Source organism: Apaloderma vittatum, unplaced genomic scaffold (assembly GCF_000703405.1).
Source record: "Apaloderma vittatum isolate BGI_N311 unplaced genomic scaffold, ASM70340v1 scaffold10415, whole genome shotgun sequence".
Classification (NCBI taxonomy): domain Eukaryota; kingdom Metazoa; phylum Chordata; class Aves; order Trogoniformes; family Trogonidae; genus Apaloderma; species Apaloderma vittatum.
Window position 1 is genome coordinate 21,483 of NW_009715488.1, and position 27,146 is coordinate 48,628.

General features: G+C 43.8%; 1 protein-coding gene across 1 annotated transcript in view; it reads right to left on the reverse strand.

Moving 5' to 3' along the window:
* The window catches only part of SLC15A2 (solute carrier family 15 (oligopeptide transporter), member 2), a 39,106-nt gene extending 12,820 nt beyond the window's left edge, over positions 1 to 26,286 (reverse strand). The window contains exons 1-14 of the mRNA XM_009869171.1: positions 26,155 to 26,286; positions 22,684 to 22,771; positions 21,936 to 22,077; positions 20,020 to 20,112; positions 18,890 to 18,989; positions 14,119 to 14,209; positions 11,913 to 11,990; positions 8,150 to 8,232; positions 6,821 to 6,907; positions 6,418 to 6,507; positions 6,018 to 6,062; positions 3,963 to 3,995; positions 2,808 to 2,896; positions 768 to 849 (exon numbers count right to left, since the gene is read on the reverse strand). Of these exons, the coding sequence (XP_009867473.1) occupies positions 768 to 849; positions 2,808 to 2,896; positions 3,963 to 3,995; positions 6,018 to 6,062; positions 6,418 to 6,507; positions 6,821 to 6,907; positions 8,150 to 8,232; positions 11,913 to 11,990; positions 14,119 to 14,209; positions 18,890 to 18,989; positions 20,020 to 20,112; positions 21,936 to 22,077; positions 22,684 to 22,771; positions 26,155 to 26,286 (1,233 nt within the window). The remainder of the gene's footprint in view (positions 1 to 767; positions 850 to 2,807; positions 2,897 to 3,962; positions 3,996 to 6,017; positions 6,063 to 6,417; positions 6,508 to 6,820; positions 6,908 to 8,149; positions 8,233 to 11,912; positions 11,991 to 14,118; positions 14,210 to 18,889; positions 18,990 to 20,019; positions 20,113 to 21,935; positions 22,078 to 22,683; positions 22,772 to 26,154) is intronic.
* Between the last annotated feature and the right edge of the window lie 860 nt (positions 26,287 to 27,146).

A 27,146-nucleotide genomic window follows, 5' to 3' on the forward strand; every position in this document is an offset into this window, starting at 1 on the left:
GTCAGTGGATTCACCTGAGAAACCAGCAGATGTTAACCCAGGGCTGCGCGCCAGCCACTCGAATAGAACACATTAAGTATACATGGAAGATTTAAAAATTAATCCTATCGTAACTTTCACAAGAGAAATGTCAGCCAAAGTCTACACAAGGTTGGTGACGGGCCAGAAACAAATAGTACAAATCTGCAGGGGCTAACATCGAGTTTACAAGAGATTTGCTGCTATCCAGTCTGGAGATGCCTGGCAGTCCGTGATGCCTCTGACTACAGAAGTGACTGCATTCATGTGCCTCACTGGAGAACCAATTTGGCTTGTACAAAACCACATCCTTGCTCTAAAGCAGAAGAGTAATTAAATTTAAAAAACAAAAACCATGAGACATTCTAAAAAACCCAAACCCCAAGCAGTAATTTAAATGCAAGCTACAGCAAGAAATAGGAGAGAACAGACTACCTTTTGGGAATTAATCACTAGCATTAACTAGATGTCTGTCAAGCACTTTGACGATGGAAATCTAGAATATAGACCAATACAGATGATCGGCACAGCAAAACTGCAAAGACTAGAAAGAGAGACAGAGACAGAAAGAGAGGGAAAAGTAGACAAAGAAAGAATTATCATTAGCCACTGGATTAGTATGCTTAATTGGAAAGAATGCATTAAAAATCATGATCAAGGAACACAATGGTTGAAAGGATTATCTAACAGGAATCAATAAAAACAACACAGGGAAAGTATTTCTGAGGAATCCCACATGCTATACTTACATTTATTTTGAGTTCTACAATAGCTGCAAGTCCAAACGCCATCCCTGCAAGGATCATACCTGTTGCCATTTTCCTAATAGGTCTATAGAGCAAATGAAAGAGGTGCCATTAAGAAAAAAAAATCATTTAAAGTGTAGAACACCATTTACCAGAGCCCAAGATGTGCCAAAACCGTGTAATAAGCTGTCCAACAGGTGGCACTGGGGATGACATGCTATTTAAATTGCCAATCACTTAACTTAAAACTATTCTATTATTCTGTATGAGGCCAGCACTGAGGCCAATTAAAACTGATATGCCATGAAAAAAAAGCTCTTTGCTTGCAAGTTTCATATTATTTCGTTCCTAGCTCTTCTAGTGGGAACAGCTCATGACATTATGTTAACCTGTGACGTTGGAAGGAGCACTGGAGATGATATATCTTCACGTCCCTTTTGGAAAAGGCAAAAGAAAAGTAGCATGCTATTTAGCAGCAGGAATGAGGAGCAGAAAAATGTGTAGTTTGTGTCATCGACATTTCTGACCATCTGTGGCACCATTCTGGGTTATTTCTCATGCCAATACATTTACATTTCTAGAAAATAAAGAGCTTGCTTCTGAACCCTGAGCAAAACTAGTGCAACTCTACCAGAGTTACATGAGACAATCAGACATAAAGCAGAATAAAATAGGTCCAGAACGGCAGGTCCAAACCAAGTAGTGAGTTGCTGAGTTTGAAACAAATCTCGTTCTAAATTCAATGGTCTCCACTCTTTCTAACAGTCTGGAGTCACATTTCAGATTGACTGGCCTGTGGGAAATTCAGATTAGGAACCCAAATTCTGTCTCTCAGTTACATGCTCTGAGATAAGAAAATATCTGCTGCTTGCATCTTGTAATTAAAAAAAAAATAATTGTTTTGATCTTCAATGCTGCATTGGGATTTTGTAGCACAGACTTTCACAGCCATATAGGCCAACAGCCTGCAGGCTACGGTGTTTCCACAACCACTTCTAGAGCAAAAGTATATAGATGCTTTATAGGATGGCATTCAGTCCTGACTGGTGCACAGCTTTGCGCTGCTGGGTGAACTAGTCTGTGAACTGGTCATCAGGCAGGAAGATTTCTGGGGACAGGGTCACCCTAAGACAGCATGGAGAAGAGCAGCTTCTGGTGTGTGTCCTCCAAAGGGCACCATCATAGGGGTGGACAATGTCTTTGATATGCCTCTTTAGGTGCAAGTAATTTAGCATGATGGAAAAGGATTAGCAGGGTGAAGGGGTATGCTTCTCAGACTCTCTCCATCCCCATTTTACGTGGTTTTGTCTACCCAGCATTTTAGTCTGGATTAGGAACATGCTTTTTAAGCCAAACTCCCACTCATTGCCCCCTCCTACACTATGGTTCGCATTGAGAAGTGTGTTGGAGCGTGGAAATTCGGTTCCTTTCAGCTGACACTGCACTGGCAGAGGCACTCCAGGAGCGCGTATAACATACTGCCACTGCTAAAAGGCATCAGTCCACAGGGGCAAACTACAGATTACCTGAAATAAAATCTTGCAAATAAAAGGGGGTCTTGGAATCAACCTGAAGGTCTGCTCCTATTACACTGCACTTCTTGCTAACACAGAGTAGAGATAAAATGCTTGGTCCATGCAGAAATTCCATTATGTGCTCACTGGTTCAGACCCTAGTATGGAATCTGCTTTTACAACACCACATGTAGCCTGCATAGGACAATGAATTTGTCTTTCAGGGAAGGAATTATTTAGGAGTGATACAAGAGATAAGGTAAAGAACATGCTGATCAGATTCAAAGACGGACTGTTCATGTCTGCTTTCAGGGAAAATCTACAAAGCAAAATCCAACATCACTGAATTTTTCCCTCTGGAATTTCCAGGTCCTGTGGAAGAGGGTGATGCTGCCTCTCTGGCCTGAAGTAGATGCAAATACTGGGAAGGTTGAAGGGAAATTTGTGTTTCTCCTCTTTAAAAGCTGTTCTGCACATTTGCTGGAAAAGAAAAAGCACTGAGGCCTCTACATTGTCCCCAAGTACTTACGTGAAATTAAATTTGCACATGTTTATCAAGGGGTAGAGCCCAAGGTCAAAAATTGGGATGAAGACAAGAATAAGAAGTGGATTTAAGAACTGCAATACAAAAGAATGGGAGTTTAGTGACTAGAAAGCAACTTTCAGTAATTAAACTCATAAAGCACTGTCCTCCAGAAATAATTCCATTACAGAAAGGACATGAACAAACACTTAAAAACCTCGTTTTAAAATATAATCATAGTTTGCACTTCGACAGTTTCTGCTATTTAATTTTCACAGGCACGAATACATTTTGTTCATATCCTCTCTTCCAAGAGGTAAGCAAGCATAACTGTCCCAGCTTCCCTAAAGAGAGAATTGAAGCCTTATATTTTTTAAGAGTACAAAACCTACTGACAATAGAAGCAGGTGACCTTCGATGCTGTGGTGGGACTTTACAACAAATCAGCAATAACGGAAACATCTTGGGATGTCAGTAAACTCCCAGAGGAACAGGCACTATTCTGTGAGACTGGCAATTTCTGACACTTCCACACATCTTGGTAATCCCCCAGGAACCAAATTTCTCCTAGGAGGGGCAGAGCTTGTCTGCCAGCCAGCAGTGGCAGAGCAAAAAATAGTGACGGGGAAGGAGAAGAGGGAAATGCTGTTCCTGTTTCGAAGGAAGATTTCAGGGAACAGAACAGCTTTGAATTTCTCCAGAGTTGTTCAGTGTAAGAACTGTAATCAACTGTGACAACATGGCACTGTCTTGGAGCCCTCACGTTTTCATCTGCAGAAAGGGAGGAAAGAAATATTTCACATACAATGCTCATCCCAGCACAGGTGTGTATTAAAAGGGGACGCAGCTTGTATCCTCCAAATGCCAGCCCTAGTTCAAGAACTATTATGACGGCATTTCTCCCCACACCTCTGCACTGCTTTGCAAGATTCACCCTCCATGTTAGGACATCCTTAGGGTCTTCTGAAGCTCAGGACTAAGCTTGGCAAACAGCTAGTGAGCAATAAGGTAGAGTCTGCACCACAGCTGTCCGCAGGAGCACTGCTATTACCTTCAAAAAGGAGCAGAGAAAGGCTACTGGTCCCACAAGAACAATAAAAATGATGGAGAACACAAAAATACATTTCTAAGGGTTATTTCCTACCCTAAAATATCTTTTACCTGCATTTGGTCAGGCTGAAGGACATATATTCCCTGAAACAAAAAAATATTTCAAGTGATTCATAAACACCATAATATAACAATGCATATGGCAAATAAGCAACTGGTGCAGAAGAGGCGTTCGCAGAAAAGGTGGTTTCCTCAAATGTTTTACGTTGGCTTTAGCAGCTGATACAGTATCAGCTCTTGACATTTGTCATCTAAGGACAAACTATTTGATGGGAATCATTTTGCAGAAGGAAAATAATGTGGATATTGATATATTGATATATGGCAGCTGAGGCACAGCTTATGACAGGTACCGAGATCCATCTTTCAGACTGGTTGATCCGTGAACAAGGTGAGTGGGGAGGAATGGGCATATCATTGCGATTTGGGCTTAGAGCTTCCTCCCTCCCTGCTTCTGTGATGGGAAAAGCCCAAATCCTCCGAGTGAGTGCTCTCTAGCTTCAGGAGTCTCTGAGCTCTGTTGGCATTTCTCCCAAGCACCCCAAAAAGATAACAAAAGACCATCCCTGAGACAGTGGGCTGCACAAACACCTCTTTCCTCTCTCCATCTGCTGAGGGAGCCTAATAGGCTTTGGTCAACTGTGATTCCTTGCTTTGAGCCAAGAGTCCTCAAGGCTATAAGAGATGCCTCACCCTTGCATCACTGTGCCTAGACCCAACAATGGGGCAAGGTCAACAGGGGTGCTCTGAACTGAATCTAGGATGGCTGCCTGTCTCTGCTGGCAGCTGCCTCCTGGGAGAGTAGAAACCACTGGTGACAGCAAAGGAGTCTTACAATTAAAAATATCAGGCAAATATCCCCTCTCACTACTTTGTGCAAACAAATGTGCCATTAGGAAACAGGCTTGTAAGTACTTTGTCTCACACTAAATCACTGCTTGACTCTGGACTTCCTACCTGAGACCTCTGTCTGCAAAAGGGAAATGTACAGAATATTATAAACAAACTCTAACATGCCAACATGGCAGGATAACCACAATGTTACAGTTAATTCTCACCTTCATGAGTTGGGACTACTCACCAGTGGAGAGACGAGACTGAAACACAAGCCAAAAATCTAGCCAAGCTGATGTGACAAAAAAGTCCTAAATATGTCCTTCTCCATCAAGGATTGTTTAATAAGTGACAGGTGGTGTTTCTTAGATCTTCTGGTAATGGATCACTAAGTGTGTGCGAGCAAAACAGCAGAAAACAGAGTTTTTGGATACACATCACAAAGACTGCACTTTCATTGCTTTGTCTTTCTGAGGTGGATAAATATTACCCAAGGTGCAGTCTTTTTCATGCCTCATTTGAATTAATTAAGCTTAATGAGTATCACATGCTGAGAGCCTGATTTTTAAGAGGAGAGACATAGAAGCGCTCAAAATCTGGGGCTTTAACTCAATTTTAAGCCAGAAAACAGGCATTTACAATCCTGACTTCTGATGTGAGCATCCACAGGTAAGATCTAGATGGCCTGTTAAAACATATCTGTCTGGAAATCAGCCTTGCATGGTGGCATCTTTGGGCAGATAGCTGATCCACATTCATCTGCCACTGCACCCTGTGCCATTTGTGATTTACATCTTTGAAGAACTTTATGGCTACTGGTTAATCCTCATCTACCCTCCACACAAGATACCTCCTGGTTTTGAGAGGCTTCAGTAATGTATCACCAAGTAAGCCAGAGAACAAATATACAACTACAATAGCTCTAGTCACACTTCACAAGGGTTGTGTGAACTTTCCCTGACTTCTCTATCTTCAGTGGAGGTAGCAGGCTGGAAACTCTACCTGCTCAAGGTCACAGAGTGAAGAGCTGCCAGTAGGTCAGCGCTCCTGACCTTGCAGGCTGCTGATGGCTCCCCCATCCTTGCTCTTTGCTAAGATGTGCTGTGATGAATTGAACATGGCTGCGCAGAGACTCTTGATTCTAATCACCAGAAGAGCAACTCACCCAGGCTCATCAAGTAGATGCTCTTAGTACTGTGAGACTCCACTTAAAAAGCAAGGACAGTGATGTTAGTACTAGTCTTATCAGCCCTGGTGACATTAAGTACTTACAAAATCCGCATTCATTTTTGTGGCTTGCAAAGTCCACCTGGATCCCTAAGGGGAAAACAGACAGCTGTGAAACCTTCAAGATGTCCTATGGGACTAGAAAACATGGGGAAAAAGAAGACGACGTCAGTGCTGGAGGTCTTATTTCCCATCTATTCCTCCCCTTCCGTGTAACACCTGCCAGCAAGGAGGGAACATTCTTCTTTCTCACCCTCCTGTGCCAGACACCTGGCAGGGCAGCAAAGGGATGGCCAGCAGTGATGGTGGGTGCTGCCATAGCAAGCCCCTGGACACTAGATAGGAGCATGGTGCTCTGTGTCCTCAAGATGCTTTGCTGCTATCCTGGAAGGACAAGGGTGCAAACCCAGGCTGGCAGGCAGACATGCAATGCACACTACTGTACCTGCTGATCAAACAGGGCCCAGAACACTGGCAGTGGTATGAAGAGGAAGAGAACACGTGTCACCATTTTAACCTCCCCAATCAGCTGTTTCTATAAAGGGAACAGACAAAAAGGTAAGATGAGGGTGAAAAGCCAGCAGGTGACTCCAGCCACAAAGCATGAGTGTTCCTATTTCTTTTTGCATGGCAGTTGTTTCATTGCACTTATTTACATTTCTGTATTTCAGTGCAGCACCAAAACTGTCCATTAAGGGTCAGGAGAGTACAGATGTGAGAAGGGACAGGAGAAATGAGAGGCCAGTGCACATGTGGAGTGCTGCGGCCAGGCCAGCCTTACTGTCTCCCATCCGCCTGGTTGTTTCCCCGCTTCCCCCTCCAAAGCTGCCACGTAGAACATCACTTACTGAGTATTTTTCTGACGCCCAGTCCAGCCAGTGATCTCTCTTTGGAATCTGATGGAAGCAGTTTTTCATACGGTTTTTAATAGCAAACTAGGGAGAAAAACAGGTGAATAACATCCTTGTGCCATACCTACCCTTGTCACATTCTCAGCTCAAGGCTGCCCTCCTCATTCCCAAACACAAGCAGTGCCAGAAAACTGCAAGGATTTTGCCAAACACTTCCAAAATCTCAGAATGGATGCCTTATGACCAATAGTCTTCAAGGAAGTTTCTTGATTAAAGGTATGATGTGAAAATGAACTACCTCATGGGCTTGTCATTCAGAGACAAATCTGACACTAGCCCTCAAAGACTGTTTCATGCTTGATTTAAAACTTGCTACACAAATAAAACTTTAAACATAATTTCTTCAGTTTTCTTTCAAAAAGCACTTTTCGGATTGACCACTGTGCTGGGCAGGAGATGCCTTGTTATCCAATGCAGTGTCAAAACCACAATTCTCACTCCCTTCTTGCTCTGTAGAACTTTTTTTGCTTATTCTTAGTGTAGCCCATGCCTCATTTACTCCTACACCAGCTTTAAAGTTGGTTTCTCACTGTAGGGGAAATCAGTCACAACAAATTTGTAACTTCTTTGTTTATGCTGTGTGTTTCAGTAACTGAGCACACCAAACACAGCCTCCTTGGCAAAAAGATTGGTAGACCTCACTTAGAAATCCTATCTTTAAGATCTGGCCCATTTCTCAAAGTAAATCTGTCACTTGGATTGACCTAGGTAAAAAGAAAACATCTACTGTTAGAAACAGCTTCCTGAAAAAGAGACGTCATTACTTACCTAATAAGAGCGTATTTTTTCACATACTATATTCAGCTCACTTGCTATAAAAAATAATTGGTAAGGCTATAATGCAACTTCAACAGGTGTCTCTTGCATTTACGCAAACATGCTGAATGTGCATTATATGAATGTGTGCTATTACAGTCTACTGAGCTGATAAACTTTAGTAAAATTATTCAACTAAAAAAATTTGAGTCATATATCTGATACTCTGTGACTTTCTGAATTTTTCTTTCAGTTCAGTCCCCGCTGTCGTCTGTCACTTGTAGTTCTACTGACACGAGCTGAATAGTTTATGTAGCTAAGGAAAAACAATTGAAAATTTGAAAAAATAAACTAGGACCTAAAAGTGTTTCTTATTCCTTACAGCTCATCAACAAGCTATCCAGAAGCAGCACATAGAAGAACTCCAAATATTACCTCCTCTTTCCATTTTTGCTCTTCTGACCTGCAATCTCAGTCATGCATGAAAAAGAGAGAACAGCACACACTTACGCAGATGCATTTGCACACGTCCAGCAAGACAGTCCCTTGTGGTGGCGTTTTTCTGTACAGCCCACTTCCAGCAATGAACACAACTGAAAAATATTATAATCCAAATAGGAATTCACATGACTGAGATTCACTCCTGCACTGGCTTCTGGGAAGGGTCCCCATCCCTGTTTCCAGCTCCGCCCTCTGGGTTTGCAGGACTGGGCTGGTTAGATGGCCGAATCCAGAGAGTTGTAGTCAGTGGAGTTAAATCCAGTTGGCGGCCAGTCACAAGTGGTGTCCCCCAGGGTTCAGTACTGGGGCCGCTCCTGCTTAACACCTTTATCAACGATTTGGATGAGGGGATAGAGTGCACCCTCAGTAAGTTTGCAGATGACACCAAGCTGGGTGGAAGCATCGATCTGCTTGAGGACAGGGAGGCTCTACAGGGGGATCTAGACAGGCTGGATCTCTGAGCCAAGGCCAATTATATGAGTTTCAATAAGGCCAGATGCCAGGTCCTGCACTTTGGCCACAACAACCCCCGGCAGTGCTACAGGCTTGGGGAGGAGTGGCTGGAGAGCTGCCAGGCAGAGAGGGACCTGGGGGTGTTGGTGGACACCGGCTGAACAGGAGCCAGCAGTGTGCCCAGGTGGCCAAGAAGGCCGACGGCATCCTGGCCTGGATCAGGAATGGTGTTGTCAGCAGGAGCAGGGAGGTGATCATGCCCCTGTAATCGGCTTTGGTGAGGCCCCACATCGAGTGCTGTGTCCAGTTTTGGGCCCCTCACTATCAGAGGGACATTGAGGTGCTGGACAGGTTACAGAGCCCGGCTGCCAAACTGGTAAAGGGCTTAGGATACAAGACACATGAGGAACAGCTGAGGGATCTGGGGCTGTTTAGCCTGAAGAAGAGGAGATCGAGGGGAGACCTCATCGCTCTCTACAACTACCTGAAGGGAGGTTGTAGAGATGCGAGAGTTGGTCTGATCTCCCTAGTGGAGAGTGATAGGATGAAGGGAAATGGATTTAAATTGCACCCGAGGAGGTTCAGGTTGGATATTATGAAGAATTTCTATACTGAAAGGGTTGCCAGGCATTGGAACAGGCTGGGCCGGGGGGGGGGTGTGGGACCGCCCCCCGGTGTTTAAGAGACGGGTGGATGTTGCATTGGGAGACATAGTTCAGTAGGTTGATAGGGCTGGGACAAAGGCTGGACTCGATGATCTTCTAGGTCTCTTCCAGCTGACACAACTCTATGATTCTATGACTTTTAACAAAATAAATACACAAGAAGGACTCCTTTAATGTCTTCTGATGGAAGAAAATGCAACACCCTACAAGAGGCAGTGTGATCCCTACGAAGTTACTGTCACCTTCTCATGATCTGCTCTGGCACAGCAGGTACCTCCACATCTGATTCATACTGGGAATCAAAGCTTTGAAAATTTCCTCCATCTATGGCTTTTGTAGGCCCAACTTAAAATATGTTCCACATTTAATTGCTGCAGCTGACACTGGAAATCAGCTCTGAATCTTTCCAACTGTGTGAGGATTAGTCTACATCCAAGGTGGGGTCTGTGTACTTGCATCTCATGTATTTCAGTGGAAACTGTCATGAAGGTCACTGTATCACACACTGGTGTTAGCAGAAATTACCTCCATTTATGGTTTCCATGAAAAAATATACAATTGAAGATATTGTTTTGTCTTGGTTTTCTCCCTCAAAGCACAAAGAATATTGGACTGAGGCTTCACAATCCTGTCAGAGATGGGGCTATCTGATTACCTATCATTTGTCCTGCTCTTTGAGAGCCTCTGAGCACACTGCAATTCCAAAGATGTTAGCAGGGATAAGCACAATAAAAGCTGAGCATGAAATCCATATAATAAACCAACCTTGACTTTTTAAACTAACCCAATTGTCTGGGTCAGTCCACAGGCAATAGAGAAAAGCAAGCACCTCTATCCTAACACAGGAGGCCTGGGACCCTGCAGGGAAGTCACCATTTCTCTTTTCTGACTATAAAGACCCTTCACATACAGATTTGACTTGCAGAACTGGCAGAAACCTCTGAAGTCAGTTTAGATGAGTCGCGCTGAAAGACACTTACGCAGAGTCACCCAGAGTGGGTGACTGCACTACTTAATTTTTAGCATCTCCCTGTGGACCTGCTGAGGCCTCTGAAAGGTGATTCGTTAGGTCTGCTGAAATACCTTCTGGTGATGCCATTGACTCCTTTGGGAACTGAGGCTCCTGCATTAGGTTTGGCATTTGGCGTTAAATAGTATCAATCTTCTCACATCTTTCAGAAACTGAGGCAGCCCAGAAAATCTTGCTTTGTAAGATTTCTGTTCCGCCTCTTAATCTGTTCGTGCTTTCCATCATCACGGGGAGAGGACCAGTCAGGCCTGAAAGTGTATTTTATCCAGTTCTGCATGCTGCTCACATAGTCAAATATATCAGTTCCAAGAGCGTTTTAGCACGTTACAAAAGAAGACAGAGCTGCTTTGCCAGGCAAGCCATGGAACCTGGCAGCAGGACACTAGCTAAAAACACATTTCAATTGATGCCCTCACTGAAACTGCAATATTTACACGTCCATTTTCCCCTGGGCAACTACTACTCTGCTAGAAACATTCATCACACAATGGTGCACAGAGGAGTCTGTGCTGCCTTAAACTGATAGGAACAGGCCACAGGGGACAAAAGAAGCTTCTCAGGCCCGTGACCACGCACCTTTTTGAAAATAATTGCTGTAACATTAGCTGTGGCCTGATGACATTTCTTCAGTGTCCTGAGTCTTCCCTCTGATGGAAGTTTGAGGGGAGAGAGCAACACTCACAATGTCTGGGGGACGAACTTTTCAAATCACAGATGCTGTGGTGAAATCACACAATTGCTTGGTCTCTCAATTAAGCTAACAAGCAGAATGAGAAGTCTCTCCATGCTGTGTTAAAACCTCTCAAATGCAGTATAATAAGGGGACTGCACCCCTCAGCAGCTTCCAACACCGAAACTGAAGCTAATGGGGTGTCCTCTGTATTGGCTACCAAGGAATAACAGTAAGAGTGTGGAAATTGCTGAGTATTTTATAAAGGCTGACGAAGAAACTTGACAAATGCATTAATGGGGGTAAGATGCAAGCTTTATGAAGTAGGGTGATTGAGGCTGCCTCCTGAAACTTGGACAATAAGGGCTTTCTATTGCAAGGTAATAATAAGCTGTCACTGTAATTGTGAGAATTACTTCAGCCAAGCAGAGTGAGACAGCTCAGAATAAAGTAACATCTCATTCAGCTCCTTCTGTGATTTCTATGATATATAGATTCTGAAGCAAGTCTGAGCCATTAAAGATGGCCCCACGCTGCAAAGAGCCTGTGGGAAGGTTAGAAGTGGCACGCTAAGCTTCTCTTCTGTAACCTGGGGAACTGATGACTGCTCAGATTGCAGTTCAAAGGCCAAGCCTGCTCATAGACAAAGCTGCAAGTCATCAGGAGAATCATTTTGGTGCCTTCCTTTGCTTTACAGAGCAAAGCAATTGTATTGTGAAGCATCCACCAGATCTTCCTCTTATCAGTATGATGATACAGGATTGCAATTAAAATCATAATCTGCCCACCACTAGGTGACTTTTCTTTGTTCTGAACTACAGAATTGTTGGATGACTTTGAACCCTTGAGTTTCCCATCACAGTATCCATCCAGAGCTAATGAATTTGTGCATTTTCTCATCTATCCATGGACTGAAAAATGGTAACTCATATTATGAGCATTGTTTTCACTCACCAAGCGCCAACACCATCAGGGCTGCTGGGACACCAAAAGCCAGTGCATAACAGTCCTCTCCAAAACATTTCACATCCCCTGAAAAAGAAGTCAGGAATAAAAGCATCTCATTACAGTCAGACTTATGTTACCGAGGCCTTTGATTTGCTTCCCCTAAATCAGTCACTTCCCCTGGTTTTAAATCTTTGCTGGTGCCTGACACCATGAATTGAATCTCCTTGAAACAGTAGTTCTCCCTTGATGAAGACAATTTGGAAGCAGGGTTAGTGTCTTCTAGTAAAAGCAGGTGATAATGGAATATTGATGAGAATGGTAGAAGGGAAGGGGCAAAAAAATAGGTAGGAAGTAATAGGAACTGTAATCGGGGAAAAAATCCACAACATTTAAAATAACTTGAAGCCATTCTGTATTTGCCTAGACCTAAATAATCAATACTGTGTTTCCAAATTCTTGCTGCCATCTGCAAGAGTTACTGAGCTAAAAACCTGAATCTGATTTTATAGAGACCTACAGCGGGCAAAGTAGAAGACAATACTCCTACCACATAAGTGGGAGCACAGGATTAGCCTTAAAACTCCAGTTCCCTTTCATGTCACTTTCCCTATGTCACTAGAGGCAGCCTGCTCCAGATGTCAGGTCCTGCAAGAACATATCAGGAAGCCAGGTTTGTTACAGCATGGCTTCAAGCAATATGAGCTATGGTTCTTTGAAACTCTGCACCTCTTGGACCAGGTCAATTCTCACACTTTGTAAACTTAGAGGTCCAGATGCAAACAGCAAGCCAGCAGTGGGGTCTGTGTTTGTATGCCAGTGGCTGCAAATTACTGCATTATTACATGAAGTAATAACAAAATGGCTAAAATAAGCCAACATAATTAATAGAAAAACAACCCATGAAGACATCAGTTATTTCTGTTTGTCGTCCCTGGACAGTCACAGTCAGCTGCATAACTGTGTGCATGCCCAGCATCTATTTATTTTTTGCAAATTAGCTGAAATCCAACACTAAGGGCACACTGAACTGGCATGCAACATGAGTTGGACTTCTCCACCTAAAAGTACATATTCCACATTTCTGCCAAATGTCTATGAACTGCTTTTCTTGTTCCAAGAAAAGCTTTCACACTTAGAAATTTTACTCTTTCACCATCCTCTCCACCTCATTTCCCTGTTGCAACTCATTTACTGCTAGGCCATATCAGCACAGGTTTTGATGTTCGAAAAGGACTGGATTTTCATCTGCTCACTGACTACATTGAACAAAAGCCCCTTCACAACAGAATGCTGACCCGGGCACACCAATAAGAGAAAGAGCAAGAGAGACAGTATTTGTCTTTGGTCATATACATGGTGTAAATGAGAGAAACACAATTGCCCACAGTCTTATGAAATGAACGGCCTGTTAAAACAGCCGCTCTGAACAAAGAACGCTTCCCGGAGGCCGTGGGACAGAATGAAAAAAATTGCTACTAAGTGGGGAGGCTACCTTGTCCTTGTCCCTATCCCCATCGCCTATGGCCTGCTGCTCTGCCTCTGGGTTTGTATTTAGAGCGTGCCAACCCCTTTGGCTTCTATGCACTGTGGAACAATGAAGAAAGTGCAGCAAGACTCAGGGACTAAAAAGGGTTGTACAAGCTGCCTGGAATGTAAAGTAGGCCTTAAGTGGGGCATAAGCCTGCACTTTGTCTTCAAGACTAGCTGCTCAGGGCTGCGATCTTGCAAGCAGACCCACCAAACACGTCTGGGTGCCAGGACAAAGCCCTCCAGAAGCCAGCAGCACCCTATGGGAGGGAGAAGGTAGGACTTCAAAACAGCCCTGCTAAGTTTTTTGGCCCTGACAGCTGCACAGGACAGAAGAGATCAGTTTCCATCCACAGGCTGCCTGTAGGCAAGACAAGGGCATAGTTCTTCAGTGCCAACAGGGAGGAGTAGATGACCATATGGGTCCTTCCATCTTTCATATTTTAATTCTACATTTCAGGAGGGCTTTGAAATACAACCAGGAATATAGTTTCTGTGACTTGTCTGCTAGTACTATAAATCTGTTAGGCTGCTACAGCAGGATTAACAAGGCGTAAATGCAATACACTGGCCACTCCACGGATGCTGTAATTTCTGTCATTCAGTTGTCATAAGAGGCTAACTATGTACAGCAGAGTAGGCAAAGAGCAGCTAATTTATTGTCTTATTCTAAAACCACACTGACCTCTTAATACAGGAGTTACAAACGTGGAGATCAAACTTCCAGCATTAATGGATAAATAGAAGATGGAAAAAAACTTGTTTCTCTCTGAGGTCTAAAACAAGAGAAGACAACATCAACGTCACAGCAAATGCACAGCATTGGGCTTGCAAACTGAACACTTATCAATTCTTTTGTTAGAACGGCTGGGTAAATATTGGCACACAGTGCATAAAATGTTAAGCAAACAAGCTTGCATTCAGGTGTTGGTAGATGCTCACACAAATCAGCTCACGTTACTTGAGAAGTGCTTTGGGGCTTTTTGGCATTTCGGAGGAAAAGCCACTACTTCGAGTGTTGTGAGATACGAAGGAGGGAAGAGTATTTACTTATTCAGAACAAGTAGCATGATTCAGATCCTCTGTCACCTAATTCAATCCAATTTGGCACAGTTTGACAAGCTCATCATTTCTGCCCATCTCTGAGGTCTTTTTTTCCCCTTCTTTCCTGCGTAGCAATAGGAAAATAAACCTGTATATTTTGAGGAGCTGGTAACAACAACATCGATGAGAGTGCGCTAGCAAATGAGAAATATCCATCACACAGGAGATTACCGAGATGAGGCCAGTCAATCTCAAACTAATAGGGTAAATTAAATTTATGGGAGCCAATTCAAGAGCCTGATGGACATACGAACTCTAACAGAAAGAGTTCAGAATTTAACAGCAACATATTATACAGTCAAAGGATTCTTGCTGATCTATTTTCTTCCTGCAGAATCTATAATTTGGAAGGAACCAAGAATTTGATGTAGAATTTCATCCTTCTTGTTGGTGTAATGTGTGAGGGCATTCAACTGAGCAGTCTCCTTGCTTGTGCGGGAGACATGCATGCAGCGTCACGCTCACGTGCAGAGCGCTGAACCTCTTCCCTGTGTTTGGAGAAAGAAGAGCAGGCTACCTGACCTAACCCCATGCTCACCTGTACCATCCGCTATGGGACACCTGAGTTGGTGAAACAAGCATTTAAGAATAGCCTAACCCCAGGCAGCCAATATACTCCTGGGCTTCACTCCCAGCTGTCACCAGGTCCTGTAAGGGTAGTGGGCAAATTGCTTGTGACGTGGCTTGAAGCCTGGCAGAGAGCTCCTTAGGGCACTTTGAGCCACATCTCTATGACCTGAGCAGCATTTGAATGTGAAGCTTTAATTTAGGTGAGTTGAGGAAGCTTCACAGGAGCCTAGTTCTGCCCCCTCGCCTTCTAATACAACCGGCTTCCTTCTGCTCTCTGAGAAAATATTCACAAGACTAGAACACAAATGTGAAGAATTACAAGCATCTAAAAGAAGACAGCTCTTAAGCAATGAAGCCTGGGATCTAAAAATGTAACAAAACTTCCCCTGTATAATGGTGCAGCCAGGATGAAGTATTGCTGCTTCATATGGCAAGAAGCCTCTTATCATATGGGATTACTGCAGGGAAGGTGGGTAGGTGGGAGGGCTTTTCCTTATGTCCCCTTGTGAAGCAGATAAGGTGAGGGCAAGGGCTCCATCACCTCCTACCGCCACTCACTAAAGGGCCTGAGAGTCCCCTTACTTGGATTAAGGGCCTTTTGCCTTGCCTCAGCGTGGTTGTGTAAACCCTATCGACTTGAGCTTTTGGCTCTTCCACAATTTTATTTTCTACCATGTCCCAGGAAATCTGATCCATACACTACTTGTAAATTGGTTATCCTATATTAAAGAACTAGTAAATCTTATAATAATCATCTGTACAGCATGTTCCTGTGGTTAATAGCAAATAGCACCGTGTCTCATATTCCATTTCTATCTTTACCAGTGGGGTTTTTTGATTATCTGGAACTTTCTACTGCTAAGCTAGCAAAGGTATATTTTCTTTTTCATTCTACCTTTGTGACTAGTTATTTGTCATCATAAGAAAACCTAGAGAAATGATCTCTCCCACTCCCAGAGCAGCCCTGACATGCCTTGACATGAGTGGGGCAGTAGAGTTGTAGAATCATGGAATCATTCAGGTTGGAAAAGACCCTTGGGATCATCGAGTCCTCAGTCCTGCCCTCTTCTAGTTCAATTCTCATGCCATATCAATAACCCTTCGTATCTGAGCATAATTTCCAAAAGCCAAGAAAAACTCAAGTATGCAGCTTCTGACATGATAAAGTCTAGAGCAACAATTACCAAAAGGAACATGTTGGTAAAAGAAGAGAGTAGTGATGCATAAAGAATTTGGAGCATCTTATTTCATACATTTTCAGATGTCAGTGATGGAAAAAGTGGTCAGAGAAAAGCAAAAATGAGTACAAAAAAAATGATCCACCAGCTTGCAAATTATACTAATTGGAAAGAAAATTTCCTCCCTATTTTCATAATCTTTGCAGCATACATACATTAGCAACATGATTTGGATTGGCTAATTTAAGAAAAGGTACCATATACAGTAATCATGATTTCCTTGGCAACCAGAAAATAAAAAAAGACAAAGCTATTTAGTACCTTAAACACCATATTACACTGTGTAAAAGCAGCTTTGGTCCTTAATTAATATGCATGGCAGCCTTCACATTCATATAACCTATCGTAACATAATTTCATTCAGGCATTTTTAGCTTGGACTTCTAATCCCATAGACAAATATTCTTGGAAATCTCCTGCAGATAAATCTGCTTTCCCTATCTGACCCCCTGCTGAATGAGTCTCCATCACTGTTCATACTTACACTGTTCTCAAAGTGGCAGCTCCAAGACTATTACACTTGTAAAGTACTTAAATGAAAAACAGATTGATGGTGTGCATTTACCTTAAAACATAAATTTGTCTCTACATGGGAATAGCAGGGGCAATTTGTTTTACATACAGAACTATCACATCCCTAGTTTCCAGATGGAACTTCTAAGCCTATACACTTAAAGGCTCAGCAGAAGAGCTGTCCTGAAAACGAAGGAAGAATCAAATGCTTCATTTCATTGGGAATTTTCAAAACTTATTTCATCCTACCTGGAGTGGTAGACGAAAAACATGATAAATCCTCTCAAACACCACTCCAGAGGGGAGAAATACTCTGCTTGGCCTCAAACTTCTAATTCCTTACATAAATCAAAACTTGTCATTCCAGTTTTGAAGACTTACATTTCCTATCACATAGCATAAGCCCTTTTTTTCCTTCCAAAAGGCCAAGTCATTTCAAAACAGTAAAAACCAAAACTTTCTACTCTGAAAAGAATCAGAATGCATTGTCCTTGCCAGAAGACTTTTTACCATTTTCTTTCTCTAAATTAGTTTTTCTTGAAGGCAATACACAGGTGAATGTTTGAACCTTACTATTTGATAAATTCATTGGAGATGTGTAGTCTGAATGCTGGAGAGTAGGCACAGGCCCACACAAGCACAGGCAATTCAGGTTTTTCTCCACAGCTCAGTTGTGGTTGTAAGTTTGGGATAATAATATGTATGTGCCTGACTGAGGTGCTGAGATTCATTAGCTGAAGTCTACAAAACACTCTGAAGATAAGTGGTACATATTATCATACTGTAATTAGGTGGTAATTGAAAGATGCTGGATAAACATTATTAATCATAAATATTAATAGAAGTAGCACTTCTGAAAACGCTGCTGCAACACCTGTCGGAACCCTTCTGGGAAAACCATCGGCACTGCAAGCTGGGATGTCCACATGCTAGCACACACACAGCGTATTCCCAGAAGTGCACGTGCTGTACCGTCAGCCTGCTTTTAGTCAGAGCTGTGCCAACTGGGGAGGCTGGTGAGCACCAGATGATTGCTGACCCCTCTTCTTCAGCATCCTCTAAAGCATCGGGTCCAGCAGACAGCGCAGGACAGACACGCCTGCACGGCTTTGAAAAGCAACCGTGAAACATCCTGTGTTTTGTTACTCCTTAGTAGCCATAAACTTCATCCCTTCAGCATCACACAGTTCATGTGCCAAAAGCAGAAGTCTTCCCAGCATTTTAAAATAAACATTCTAGTTTATATTATTCATTCATTAAATTCTGAATACGTGCTGGAGCACTGTGAAAGACATTTTGCCTGCGGATTAGTACTTCCTGATCTGCTTCACTTCTTTAAGCATTATCTTATCACTGGTTGAGCCAGTGTGCTGCGTAACGGGAATGTGAGATCAGCACAGGTGAGGGGCTGAGCACTAATGGTAGAGAATGAGGACGCGAAGCCACTGGACTACAAGTCACAGGATGCAGAGTACAAACAGAGCTAAAAGAAAACGTTTTCCCAGCTTTCCAAAACTTTCTATTCTGAAGTATCTAGAAAACATTCTGGGTAGATTTGGTACCAGCATCACTTTCAAAGGACTGGAATTTCCTACAGTTCTTTCTGAACAACATCTAAGACACATACTATGACTGACTTGAGGGAAAATTCCCAAGGAAACACAGGCTGGTGATACAATTTTTTCTCATTTGCTGTATCCCATTCCAGTACATTACTATCACCCCTGTCAAGTTGGTTCAGATGTGGCTATAGTTCTATGAGACAGGATTTTCCAACTAGTCTGACGTCCAATTGACATTTAGATGATCTGATGCAATTATGACCCTTCCTTCTCAATATGGGTCCTGTTCTCTGTCATTTGCCTTTCCTGAAACATCCAGATTCTTTCATTTTATGCAAAACATCCTACCACACATCGTACTAGATCTTTCTCTAGAAAACTTGCCCTTATTCTAGTACAAGAGAATTTGATCACATAAACATGCTCATAAATTAAGCAGACACTGCAGATTTTAGGAAAGAAATCTTACATGTTCCTCTTCAAACTGGTCCCCACCAAATGCAGAAACGCAGGGCTTGATACCTCCCGTTCCAAGGGCGATCAAAAACAGACCAATCATAGACAGGATCCTTCATGCAAGAACAAAAATATCACTATTGCAGAACATCTCCAGTGCTTATGAGAGCATTTTAGTGTCACCCAACCACGATTTCCCTGCTATTGTTGTCTTTTGCATGTGGGTAATGATGATGAGCCAGGTAAGTGCAAAAAAACCAAATTAATTATCCTCATTTCTGCATTCAGTACCAGCCAATTAACCAAACTGCTTTTGCCAGTTTTTTGCTCTTCTGAGGCCCAGTGGACATACTAGAGATCAAAGATCTGTGGGACTATTTTTCACTCAGGAGAACAAAAGATTGCAGACATCAGTTGTGGGGAAAAAGGGGAAAGAAAGGGAAAAAAAAAAAACCACACCCTTTTTCTGTAGTCTTCCAGCCTGGGTAGGCACAGACGAACTGTTTGAATCAGGCTCATTCTTGGGTGATTTCTACCTCCCAGTGCTCCTCAAAATACCATGGATGGCCTGACAAATTACATCTGTAGGAGCAGGAGAATCAGGACTCGCCAGGTCTGGGACAAAAAGAAACTGTTCTGTAAATGAGACGTGCTCCTGTGTGCAGATGCACATTTTTAAAGCTGCAACCACCTAGGCAAAAAACAGGTTGGTGGTTTCAGAGGTGCCAGCTGGTAAACTCCTCTGACAAGCCTACCAGTTCAGAATCTAGAGGGCAAGAAGCGTTGCACCCTATAGAAGAGACAGACCCTTCTTCTGTTCACATGGAAACCTGCTGAGCTGGCAGCTATGCTGATGAGGAAACGAGGTAGGAATGAGCCTGGTATAGGCAGCTGGATGGAGGAGACTGAACTCCAGCAGCAGCACAGTATGGCTGAGAGTGGTGCTCAGAGGTCCCAATCTCAAAGGCCTTAGAGTCTCTGGGGTGGTTTCCAACTCCCTCTGGTGCATTCACTCCCTGATAAAAGCAGCCCATGCACAGTCCACAAACTGCTGGCCTGATGGAGGTGAAACGTATGACAGTACTGGATAAACCAACTACCATCACAACCTGCTACAGCGCCACGGCTTCAGGAGCTACTTACACATGAACCGCCTGGTCGCCAAGGGATGGAATTGCACCGACTGACTTGATCAGATGGCCAATCACATACACAACGGAGAGGTAGATGATCGTCCTGTGAGGAAAGCAAACAGCAGTGACTGAAGGTGCCAGGTGATGAGCCATCTGAAAACAGTGTGCCTGTGCTTCCTGACAGGGCAGGTCTGCTTGGCAGACACACAGAGAACTGCTTTGCTCATACCACTGGTACCACAGGCAGCTGTAACTCTTTTGTGTCAACACTGAGCACACCAGAAGAAAAAAGATAGGCAAATGGGTTCAGATTAAGATTCTCTGCAGTGGTTGCTGGGCAGAATAAACTAAAAAAGTTCCAGACTTGTCATGCATGGAAGGTTGCAAATAGAAGAGCACTGTCCAGGTCCAACTCAGTTTACAGATTACTAATAACTGGCATTTCACAGCATGTGCCTAAATGAAAACCTTGACTGGAAGGCATCTATACGGCCTATTGCCTACATTCAACCACCTAACACATCCAAATTAGGAATGTGGTTTCCCCATTGCGAGTCTATTTCAGATCCCAAGTACCTCTGAAGGATTGCACTCATCTATCTGCCTCCCATGTCTGTGTCAGGAAGAAGAAATCTGACTAGGAGGATCAAGTTCTTGAGTGTATTCTATTCCTTCATCCCCTTCAGAATCAAGAGATGTCCGTGTATTTATATGCAGACTAGATAGACACAGAAAGCATGGAAGGGCTTGTTAGGACAGGCACTAGAAGTCCAATGAGCTCTGGATATGGAAGCAGTCCTCAACACATCCAAACCCTGACTGTAACAGCTAATTTAGAGCCACATCAGATCATTCTGAAAAGCCCCTCTAATCTGTTATCCTGTCCTTGGTATTGGCTGAGGTCCAGCTACTGCAGCAAAAGCCACCTCCCATTAAGTCACAGGGATTACTCTGGGGAAAGTCTCCTGCCTAATGGACAGAAGTTTGCATAAGGATTTACCTTCTCACAACATCATGCTGCAAGATATATCCTCAAATATCAATGAACATTGCTAGGTGACCTTAAATGATGAACTTAATAAACCCTTGCTGTTTATTTGTAGGTTTTTTTCATTTAAAGGGACAAGAGAATGATTAAAATCGAGCACACAACCCCCCCCCACATGGGTATCTCCTTAAGGACTTTCTGCTAAAAAGGCATATATGGCAGCTGGTTTTTTTTCCTGTAGAGATTCTTTTCCCAGGTGTGCTTAGTCCTAGAAAGAAGGATTTGGCTGCACTTCATCATTCTGACAGATATTACTCCTTAGACATTGAGTGAACAGTGCCAAGCAAAGGAAGTCCTATATCCAGCTGCTCACCACCACTCTGGGGCAGATGATGGCCCCACAATGTATGAGTGGAAAGGGAGACTGCCTAACTTGCTCAGGGGGAGTTTATGTGCTGAGGTAAATGATGTGAGCAAACCCAGGTTTCTCTGGAACAAAAATGTGTGTGCTCACACATTCCGTTCGCTGTGAAAGCATAAGTTAACGACATTTCATCTGAAACTGCGAGATCTAGAGGATGGCATCACTTCTTCACCATCTTTGAAACCTTCTCAGAAGCAGATCTTGGCAAACCTGAGGGTTAATCACCCTACACCTCAGCTTCCTCAAGGTGGGATAGGAAAGGACAGTGAAGGAAAAGTGTGCTTGTGACACTTCATCTGTTCCAACTTGGTTGCCTATTGGCCCTTGGGTCAAAGAGGAGCACGAGCAAACATATCAGCTGCTCATCCGATAACAGAGAGGAGCTGGTCTTGGGAAGCGTGTCTTTGCTGCAGCTTGAGCTACCTCAAAACTGGGAGCACAAGCAGCACTGCCCTTGCACAGACTGCATGGTCTAGATGGATGCTGTCTGAAGTGGAGAGACATCTTCACTCACTTGTATTTCCCCAGCCATGAGTCTGCCATGATGGCTCCAATGACAGGTGTGAAATAACAGAGCGCAGAAAAGGCATGGTACACAGCAGTTGAGAGATTCTCATCCCAGTGGAAGAAGCTTAAAAAATACAGTGTCAGGACAGCTAAAACGAAACAAGCAAATCACATCAGATAATTAATGTGTACCTCTGCAGGTAATCAGGATCATGGTGGAAAGAAAAACACTGATTTATCTAGCAGCTATGAGCTCTGTTGTGAAAAGACCTGTGCTTTCAGACCTGTTCCTCATAATCTCTGACACAGGAAATGAGAAATAAAATGAGAAATATGAGTATCAGGCATTCTTTGCTCATAAACATTTACGTTTAGCTGGAAAATATATTTTCTAGCTTATCTTACTGTTACCTGTAGTTCTGTTTATATGCATTTTCTATTTGCAAATTAGGCGCCTGTATGATTCAATTCCCAAACACACTGATCGTGCATGGCTACGAAAAACATCACGTACAGGAAAATCAGGTCTGATACAAAGAACTGTATAAAAATCTAGACTGGAAGGTACGTTTAGAGCCCTCTAGTCCCAACTTCTCCTCAGAGCAGGTGCAGCATCAAGGTTAGGGCACACTGTTCATACCTGTATCCCAAATTGTCCATTTATTTTGAGAGACAGTTGAGACGCTGAAACACCAGACCAGTGTGTACAGAAACTGGAGAATGTGAAAGTAGCTTCCCAGACACAGACCACATACCTCTCATGCCATAGTAGGAGAAACGCTCGCAGAATTCATTTACCACAATGAAGGCAATGCTTAGAGGGTAGTTGGAGCCACATATTTTCTGCAGGAGACAAACAAGAACTTATGAGCTCTGTGAAAGCCTTCACCCCAGCAACATATCCCCACGGTTCCTGGAAGTGGAGAGGAGTCCAGTCCGAAAACCAGGCACCCGGTGCTGCTTGACTGGCCTGTGGGTTGGGCTCAAGGGCAGGAAGGGACCCCACACCTATCTTGCTTTGGTTAAGGCTCCTAATGAATTAGCCAGGCTGACATGGGCCCCGTAAGGACCACCATGGGGAGTCGCTGGCTCTCAGCAGCCCACAATGCTTGTAGTTCCAGGACCTCCAGTGGAAGAGTCCTACCACCGCTCTGCTGCAACGCAAAAACCCTTTCAGATGTCTTTTTTCCTACACTTCACATAAAGCCACTACTTTACCTCAAAACCTAGTACCCGACCTTGCCTCAGCAGTTGGCAGACCCTGGGGAACTGCTGTCTGCTTCCATGTGAGGCTGCTCTCTCCCACGTGACAACTGCCCTCAATCTCCACACCTCACTTATATCGAACTGTGCCACCGCGTTCACTGAAGCAGAGTGTCAGTCCTGTGCCCTGCGCTTCCTCAGCCACGGCATCCATTTCGTACTCCAAGAACACTGGCGTAGCTACAGATAATTCAATTTATTAATCAAAACTAACAACAGCATTGTCAAACCTGTCTGTGTGTGGCCGCTCACTGAATCTGACTTTATTCCAGCTAAAATCTGTAGTTTCCAAGGGGAATACAAGGCTTCTAAACAGAAGAGTCTTGGCATGACCCTGCGTGGGCCTCCATCCCGCTTGCTACCCCACTGCGGTCCGAGCTAAGAAGCTTCTAGCTGCTTCCAGCTGCTTAGCTCCACTGCCCCGCAACAGGAGAACTGGGATGTCACAGCACTGCCCAGCCCCTGCCAATTAGTGGGCGAGAGGAGCTGGCCATGCGCTTGGTGAGGGATCGGGGGGGAGTGTTATTAACAGCTGCATTTATATTTATAGTTTTAAACAGCCATGGTATGGGCTAGTGAAGTAAGATGAATTCTTCACATGTATTTCTGTGCTTCATGTCAGAAATAATGAGTTCCTGTATTTTTTTCCAGGGTCCCAAATGCAAATACAGACACCAAAATAGATGTGTTTATTCAGATTTATTTCATCACCAAGGGACCTGAGTTTGGATTCCCAAAGCAATGGCATCAAGTTCAGAAAACTAACTTAATGATGCTGTTATGTTAAACAATGCCAAGGAAGTGATGTGATGTTATACGATGCTGAGGAAGCAATGTGAACGATGCTCAGTGTTACACAAGAACAACAAAAGAGAAGAGACTGGCTGCCCACAAAAAAAACCCACAACAAAACACCATAATATGCTTTCCATTACTTAACCCAGGATCTCTAAAGACTAACAATTTTGTCCCTTTGTATATTTTTTTCTCTCTCGATATTTATGGGCTATCTTTTTATTAAGAAATCCTTGGCCTCTTTGCTTTACTAGAGTAAATATGCAATTATTTATTTCATTTATTATTTACTCTGAAACCCTCATGCTCAGCATATAGCTTGTAAGACAGAGTGGACTCCCTTGGAAACCACACTGGGGCCTCCTGCTTTATGACTAGCCTGAAAATGGTGGCATACATAAGCTGTAAAAGCACACACAGACATATACACACAGAACACCCTTCTCCAAGAAGTTTTTCATAATAGAGAAGAAAAGCCATAAGAGGCAAATTACACTTCCTGTGGGTACTCGAAGGCATTTTCTGAACTTGGAAGTAAAACTGAATAACATGGATATTTTTCTTCCTCTCTTTCAGAGCCCTCATTATCAGTACTCGTGAAATCTAATAACATTTGATGGAGATGCAGAGAGTGACTGTTCAAACCCAGATGGCCAGGTGTGGGACCGCTGCTGCCTGAACTCACGCCTCAGCACCCGCTGCACAAGCCCTGCTGGATTTAGCGGCAGCGGTTTAACGTACCACATGCCACACTGCGACTTGCGACCTGCAGTGACACAAAATCTGGCAGCGACTCGCTTCAGCCACTCCTGCTCTGGGATGGGCACCTCCTACAGATGAGCAGGAGCAAGCAGGGAAAGAAGAGCAGGAGGCGGTGACTTCCCAGCTAAACCTCCCCAAGCGCCTGAGCCAGGACCCTGAGTAAGTGCTTACAAACACAGAGAAAGGACTTACAAGCAGGGGCATTTCCATCTGGCTTGTACATCGTGAGATGACATCAGCACAAACAGAAGCCCTCATGTATTCTCTCCACCGTCTCACTGACCTGCCTGTGGCCTGCCTGGACATCCAGAAGCGGGCAGCTTTCGTCCATGCTGAGAGCCAGGCGCAGTTTGCTCACTTTCACGAAGGGGGACCTTGTTCAGCAGAGAGCCCCAGCAAAAGCAAAGAGGCTAAGCCTGGATTCACAAGCACACAGATAGTTTGCTCTGCTTAGCTACCACTGTAAGCCTGGGATCTTTGGGATTATGGAGCTCTTAAAGATACTGTGGAATTTGATAGTTTATGTCTCTGGAAAAAAGAAAGGGCATTTAAAGTACCAGCTATAGGAAACATTTGTTTTCACTTCTCCTTCTTGCTGACTAGCTGCAAAATGGGACAAAGATTAATGTTTCCCAGGAGCCCTGGATATCAAGTGGTTAATGCCTGCACAGTACTTAAAACTGCAAGTTAAAAAGTTGGCTTGCTAATGACATGAGTGTGAGCTTTAACAGCAAGTATTATCACATTGTCCTGCAAATAAAAACAGGTGCAGTACAAGTCCTGTTCTCCCTGAAGTCAGTAACAGTGTACACTATTTAGGGGCAAAGCACTCAACCAGAATTAGCCTGAAAACCTGCAAAAACACCAGAGCTGCAAGGCAAGAAAATATTCACCTGAATCTGGCTTTAAATTAGAGCCAGAGATGCAAACCTGCGGATCTGGCACTACAGCTGGACTCTGTAACACACATCAGCGGCCTGTCCTCAGTCCTTTTCCTTCCTTCTGCTTTGCAGCATCTAGGGACGCTTCCCGGGTGGGTTTCACCAAACCAAGCAAATGCACAGGTCAGCTTCCTCCTTCCCACACACAACATCTCCCTCCACCTCGGTGAAATATGTCCTTTCCCGCAAGAAGAGCAGTGTTCAGGGAAAAGGCAGCAATCCAAACCCTCACACTTTTCCCCAAACATTCAAACAGTTAATTTTTTCCCTTTAAGCTGCACTTTAACTTAATCAGGTTAGTGGAGGGATTTTTGCCTTGAGTTCTTAATGCTTATTTCAGCTCTCTGAAAGAAAGGGTGTTTGTCTAAAGCTAGAGCACAACAGAGGAAAGAACAGAGAGACCTTGCAATGTTTAGAGCAAGCTGAGCAGAAAGCAAAGGAAAGGAAACCAGCTGTAACACTCACCGGGGATTTTTTCTGAACAGGGAAGTCTCCTTTGGGGGGATCATCTCCTGCAGAAATAAAAGTGAACAAAGTTTCCTTGGATTCGTTTCTCTGAAAAGCGTTCATCTCCCCTCTCGCCTTGTCTCCCACCATGCTATGTGGCTGTGGTGAGTTGACTGGGAAGGTTTCCAACCTCAGGCATGAAGTTTGAATCCGTTTGAGTTAACCCTAATTGAGCACATTTGTGCAGCCAAGGGCAGAAAGGGGAAGGAATGCAACCAGGGAAGATAACTCTAGAGTTCAAGAAGAGTCAGGGAACACAGCCTAAATCATTCACAGGTTGGGGCTGTCAGCACTTTGTGGCATGGACCTCCTATTTGCTTGGCATGCCCCCAGCTATTGTAAGTGCACCAGCCCAGCCCAGCCCTCCGTGCTGAACAGATGCGAGCTGAATAAATATATCAGGTCCCAGATACCCCTATAGCCTGTGGATTTAAGAGGAGAGTGTGCATCTCCCTCCCGATTCGGTAATGACAGGTTTATTCCACAGGGATCTCATTCCACTGAAAAGCCACACATTCATCCTGCAAAACCCTCAGGCACTGGGTGTCAGAGGCACCTAGACTGTGTTAAATCATTTCTTTGCTATCCCAGGAGTGAAGTGACCTAGAGTTCATTCCTGTGCCAATTCCCTGGAATGGCCTTGCCTTTTCCTATGGGACAGTTTAATCCAGAGGGCAAAGCCAGCACCCAGAAGCAGCCCCAAATCCGTATCCAAAAGGTCACCTGGAAGATCCTTATGCAGCAAACACATCCTACGCTGTGCTGGGAACCCCTAGATTTCCCCTGCAGCTCCCTCCAGATTCCCCGTTGTCCCTCCTTCCATGCCCTTCGCATGGGAACAGAGAAACTCTTCATCACTGTTCTTCCAGTATCAGTTTCAATTACAGAGCAAAATCCACAACCTGCCCATAAACCATCTTCAGTGGCTGTGGCTCTGCAGTCTTCTCAGC